The 6,518-nt window shown below is 36.1% G+C and overlaps 1 protein-coding gene across 1 annotated transcript; it reads left to right on the top strand.

Annotated features, from left to right (window-relative positions):
- The first annotated feature begins 913 nt into the window (after positions 1 to 913).
- LOC113289984 (RNA-binding protein Y14A-like) lies at positions 914 to 5,512 on the top strand. The gene is made up of 4 exons (XM_026539444.1): positions 914 to 1,359; positions 3,001 to 3,137; positions 4,605 to 4,750; positions 5,256 to 5,512. Exons 1-4 carry the CDS (start codon positions 1,077 to 1,079, stop codon positions 5,299 to 5,301), a joined length of 612 nt encoding a protein of 203 aa, XP_026395229.1. The 5' UTR covers positions 914 to 1,076; the 3' UTR covers positions 5,302 to 5,512.
- Positions 5,513 to 6,518: the final 1,006 nt, after the last annotated feature.

Here is a 6,518-nt window from a genome sequence, read left to right as displayed (position 1 = left end):
AATCGAATCCACTAACACAAAGATTTAACATTAAAACATCCGAATCAAATTTAAATTTATTTGAGAATTAACCTTAAAATCATAATAAATCGAAACATATACAATGTACAAGAAAGTACACATTCTGTACAGTCAAAAAATAAAAGAAATCAATTACTCTGTCAATTTACCATGAATAACTTTCAGCTTGTTAATAAAACAAACAAAAGAAATGGAAAATCAAAAAAACAAAGACCAAAAATCTAATCGATTTCATATCATACATCCAAAAACAAATCAAAAGAAAAATCAAAATCAAAAACTTAAAACAAAAGAGTTTCATGACAATCAAAACTTAACAAATAACAAAATCAAAATCAAAAAAGGAAATCAAAAGATCGAATGAAAGACGAAAGACAAAATTGATTTCATCTCATGCATTCAAATTAAGAAAACAAAAAAAGATTCGAAGAAACAAACGAAATAGTAGAAAGGATGAGATTGAAATCTGAGATCTCTAACCTGTGATCGAAATCTGATGGAGAAACGATTGAATCCAAAAATCCCCTCAAAATCTCTCTCGGTCTCTCTCTCTGAATCTCTCCCGATTTAAATTTGAAATCTGAAAATTAAAAAAAATCGTTCATATTCATGTATCATCATAAAATAGGGCATTCCTAGTTCTAGATTAATTTGAACAGGTACCAGTTTGGACTAACTCGTAAAATATTTGGACCAAACTGTTAAGCCAGGGTTTTTTTGAACTAGGGAGTACTAGGCCTAAAGACGCTGGACTAAAATGTCTAAAGCCCACTAAAAATGTGATTAAACGCTAATTTCTACTTCCACATACGATGGCCTGACCCGTAGCATTCTTAGTCCATGGAGATGAGTTAACCAGAGGCAAACCACTAGTTCGCGGAGGTGAATTTAACTACAGTTGAGAGATATGATCTGATTAGACTTAGGTTTAAAATAAAAACCCTCTCTCTTCGAGACCGTGCGTAGAATACCGAAAGTAGTTTTCTCCTCATTCCTGCCTAAGTAGATAGAAAAATCAATCGGAGAAGAAGAAGAGCAAAAAGGAAGTCGTGATAATGGCCAACAACGCAGATGTAGAAGCCGTTGATTTCGAGCCTGAGGATGACGATCTAATGGACGAAGGCGAAGTTGAAGCGGCTTCTCCTAGGGCTCCTCAGCCTAAGCTTAAATCAGCTGTTATTGGTGGTGGAGAAGGAGGTTCTTCTTCATTCTCCGCACCAAAGAAGACTAAAGGTAGAGGATTTCGTGATGAGCGCACCGAAGCTGAGCGCACCAACCGATTTGCTTCTAAAGATTTCAATTCTCTTGATTCTGATGGCGGTCCTGGTGCCCAAAGATGTAAGAATCTTGATTTTATGGCTCTTCTTATGCTAAGCAGAATGTTTGTTCTTTTTCAGCTCTTAATCTGTTTATTTGCTTGTAGATAGTTTTGATTTCTAGGGTAAATTGAATGCTAATGGTGTAGTCTATGACTAATTAATTAGGCGAAAAATATGTTATCGTGGAGTATCATTTAGGGTTTGCGGTAGACATTTAGTTTAGGTACAGCAAAAGCTTTCTATCAACATTAGAGACACTCTAGGAAACAAACTCAATTTGCAAGGAAGATGAATGCTAGTTTAAGGTGATTGATTAGTTGAAAGTTTTGTGGTGTCTTCGGTTTCATGGATTTTGCATTTACACCGATTTTAAACACGGATGGCTAGAATGAGGGGCTTGAGGGAAATTTCTCAATGTGATGCTTTGTTTAGAATCATTGCTCTTCCTCTTTGTTGGGCAATAAGTTGACTACTGATTGGACTGATCTGGTTGTAGTCTTAATTAGGACTGGACGTTTTCAAACAGTAAGGATGAACTAGTAAATTACAGTCTCTGTATACCAAGTTTATGAAAGAAGGTTATAATGGTCCCATTGGAATGTGTCATGTTATAGTTTATATGGAATTTATGTAACAATTATGTGGGTATGAATTTCATTCTATGTAACAGTTATCTGGGTATGAATTTCATTCTCCAGCCTCAGTATGGAGTGTCTAACACCAATGGGGTGGTGGACACAGCATGAAAACCAAATCAGTGGTCCATGGGAAAGAAAAATCTACCCATGTTCTTAAGTAAAAGGAGACATTTAATCATAATTGGTGTAAGAGTGGGAGTGGCACTCAGAATGCTAAATAAATTGGTTCAGTTGGTTTCCCCAATTTGCTTTAGGTATTTTTGAAGCCCTGGACAATAAAGGAGACTTCAGTTTCCACCAATATTAAGACATGCCGACATAAGAATTTCTTGAAAACTGCAGACCCTTGTTAGATAGCTTTTATCTGTCGTTCGCTATATGAATACCTTACGCTGTTGTTATAACGAAGAATGATTAGACAAACAATAGATAGAATAAAATTACACATTTGACATAATGGCTTCGTAAAAGAATTAAGCTGGTAGTTTAGTGAGTTCCATATTAAATTGGAAAGATGTAGGATATCATTTGTCATGGATATCATAATTTGGCATCTTTTAATTCGTGTGACCTTGCTGTAGTTCTGCTGCCTTATCCATCTGTAGGAAAGGTTAATGGGCAGTGCTTACTCATATGTTATACTACCTCCGTCCTAGTTTACTTGCCTAAATTGGATTTTGCAAAAACTTGAAAGAAATTCAAATTACTTCCACACACACCATCAATCTTCCGAATTACTTGTTTAATATACTAATTTTTACATCCTAGCTTTTATTTCTTTCTTGATAATTAGAAAATTTTAGTGGGAAATATAGAAATCTTTCGGTACACGTTTGCTAAAAAAAACTCGATTTAAGCAAGTAAACTAGTACGGAGGGAGTAAATTATATTCACATTTTCATCTGCGGAAGTTCAGCTGTGCTTACTAATTTATAATGGGTACATCCACACCCGCACATTACAAGTGTATCTATATTTGTTATATTATCTCGTGTCTCATTAAGTTTTCATCTATATCACAGCCATTGAAGGGTGGATTATTTTGGTTACTGGGGTACATGAAGAAGCACAAGAGGATGATCTTCAAACTGCATTTGGCGAGTTTGGTGAGATTAAGAATTTGCATCTGAATCTTGATCGCCGTACTGGATTTGTCAAGGTATGTAAAAGCTTTTAGCGGGTATCTTTCTTCATGGTATAGATATGTGCAGTTTCTTGCCAGATGAGTACTCTCCATGTAGTACCTCACAACTTCCGGTGTTACCTTAGTGCAAACTAGCATCCTTTTTCAACCACTTTATAACGCTTCTTCATCTATACGTGCTCTTTTGTAATTAATGTTTTCTAACTTATATAGATAATGTAGCTTACCATGTATGCCAGAACAAGAAGCATCTATACTCCATGATATTTCATTGTTTTGGCTTTTAAGCTAGCGCGCAATCAAGTGTGTTTGTTATTATAACATTTGTTTTTGGAATTACCGGATCTTGAATCATATCTACGAGTGGACCAAGTACTATACGGACACTTGTCTCTTTCACATGCACCCTCATTGCCCTCTGAACAAGGAAAGCAGCTTTTAACGCATACAGCTTGTAAGAGAAGTAGATTTGCTTGAAAAGATTTTTAAAGACTAAGTTTAGTTTTGTTGGGGAAATAGTCCATTTTTAAGCAGTGCTCTGTAACACTGTATTCAGTGTTTAGTTGCTTTTTTTTAACTGTGAGTGGTTAAATCTAATTAGGGGAACAAAGAAGATTGTACTGAATGTTCTATGAAGCCATGAGGGCAAACGAAGAAGTTTATTTTGAAACGACACATTTGGACACGGACACACGTGTAGGACACGGCTCAATTACCAAGAATATAATAAAATACTTAATAAGAATTAAAAATACCTTAGTTATAGTAGATTTATAAGATATTTTCGCTATCCTAACTTCTATAATGACCTTTATCTTTGGTAAAAAGATATTTTCTTATCTTCATCAAGGAGTTTTACCTTTAATGACAAAAATAGAGACTCTCTCCTAAGTCTCCACTGATCATCATTAGATTTTCTTAGCAAAAATAGAGATATTTCCCTACAACCACAGCTATATCTATGAGATCATGAAGATATGTAGAAATATAAATGGAGTCTGTATTTCTAATGCCTTTTTTATTGATCATACACCTATATGTATGTATTTTGCTAAGTTCGCTATCCGTGTCCCTGTTTTCTAGTTTTTTGAGTTGTCGTGTCAAGGTACCGTACTGGACACAGGACACTGACACGGTGTCCGTGTCGTTGTAACTCAGGTTAAAATTTTTGAAATGTTTTTTTCTGCTTGTTCATGTGATGAGACGTATAACTTAAGAGTAGACTTGACTAGACTTATAACTTCTTTTGAGACGTATAACTTCTTTGACTAGACTTGTGGTTTAATGATAAGAGTTATTGTTTAGCTTATTGATTTCTCAATAAACCAGTTACTACTAATAGAGCAGTTGGGATGCACATGTCTGTTTCTGTCTCTAGTACAGATGGCATAGAGGAAATTAACTGCAAGCTGCTAGTTTCTCTTACAAATTCCCATTTGGCATCTTCTATTTATCGCCAGACGTATAATATTTTCTTTCCAGGGCTATGCATTAATCGAGTATGAAGAGTTTGAGGAGGCTCAATCTGCAATATCCTCAATGAATGGGGTCGAGCTTCTAACCCAGTCCATCTCAGTTGACTGGGCCTTCAGCACTGGACCCTCCAAGCGGAGGAACATGAGGAGGAGGTATGTTAAGTCTTTCATATGCTGTATTGTTATTTACTTGTTTATGTGTTTCTACTATGGTGATCATGGCGAGTGATTGTGATTGCTGTTTATCATTTTCTTAGTAGATTGGGAGCCTTCATATGCTGTATTGTTATTTACTTGTCTATGTGTTTCTAGTATCTGATCTCACTTCTCTTTGTTTGCTTAAAAGTGCAACCGATTTAATGTTTGTTTTCAGTTTTCTATTGCATTGAACAGAGGTCTTAGTATCATAAATTGTTCTTACACGATCTTGGTAATCCAAGTCATTTCTAACCAATATGATTTTTATTTTACTTTTCTCTATAAACTGTACTGGTACAACCTCTTTTTTTATCCGTAGTCTACCAATGTAAGAAAAAGCTATATGACTGTGGCATCAGTATGTTATGTTACTTTGTGATTGAACTATCTTGCTGTACCGTAAGTTTGGATGCACTCCTATCTCTTCTAAAAATAATATACTGGCTTTAACTGTCTGCAGATCACCACGTGCGCACCGTTCTAGAAGTCCGAGGAGAAGGTACTGAACAGTACTATGATTTTTGGATAGTGAATTTCGATTCACATCCACCTGGAGTTGGGTGGACTGTTTTTTTTTAATGAGCAATTGGTTTTCATTTTCTTTAGTGATCTGAGTCTTAGTTTGTAACATCTGTCACATTTGTCTCTTATGCTTGTGATATTTTCTTTGAGTGATGATTATATAAAAGCTGCAATGTTGTATCTGGATTTAACACACTGGTTATCTTTAAGATGATCCGGCCTAAAATGCATCCTTCTAGGAAGCCCACGTCAAACCATGAATTATTAGGTGGCTGATTAATAAATAGCCACAAGGTCTATAATAAAGTCTCGTTTTCCAGATTTGAGGACGAGTCTGGTTTGAAGCTTGGACAGTAGAGTCTTGGTCACAATACAGAGAATAAATCAACACAAATGTTGGCAACGCAATCAATAATACTATCAAACAATAATATGCCAAAGTCGTTTTCTTCATGGATGTACCCATGGCAAATGATCTTATGATTCACACAACAAACAAACATTTCCAGGGACAAGCACAAAAGCACAGGACAAAATTTCTTACATTAATATTTTTAGGTAAAGTTAAAGGTAAGCAAGAACAAATAGAATAAACTCCCGTACATAGTTTTCTTGGCCTGCAATAGCAAGGTTGCATTTATATTATTTACATAGATTTTGGATTCATGCTATGTTGAACCGTTTACATTTGTCTTCTTTTCCAACTTAGATCCTTTTTCTAGTCCCCATTTGTGTTTATAAAGCGGTCTTTCAACACTCTTGAGGTTTGAATCATCAACTGCATTTTACGCAAGCTGCCTTCACAACATTAACGATGCGAGGACCCATTGAAGGTCATGTCAAAACAAAGGCTTTCTCATCTTCGCCTGATGTTGGCCGTGGTAGTAATTCTCGCAGGTTTGTTGGAGTAAGACAGAGACCGTCAGGGAGATGGGTGGCTGAGATCAAAGACTCCATGCAGAAGGTTAGGCTATGGCTTGGTACATTTGATACAGCAGAGGAAGCAGCGCGTGCCTATGATGATGCCGCCCGCACTCTTCGTGGACCCAACGCTCGCACTAACTTCGAGTTGCCGCTAACAAACTCATCCACAGCCTCTTGTTGCTCTTCCAACAAAAGTAACGCTGCAGAGAAGTATATGACACCGTTCTCATTTGAGGATGGAATTAGTACTAAAGCTACTGCAAGATTTGAAATGAAT

Source organism: Papaver somniferum, chromosome 6 (assembly GCF_003573695.1).
Source record: "Papaver somniferum cultivar HN1 chromosome 6, ASM357369v1, whole genome shotgun sequence".
In the NCBI taxonomy this organism is placed as follows: domain Eukaryota; kingdom Viridiplantae; phylum Streptophyta; class Magnoliopsida; order Ranunculales; family Papaveraceae; genus Papaver; species Papaver somniferum.
The sequence above is the reverse complement of the archived record's forward strand: the minus strand, read 5'-3'. Positions and strand labels throughout refer to the sequence as shown.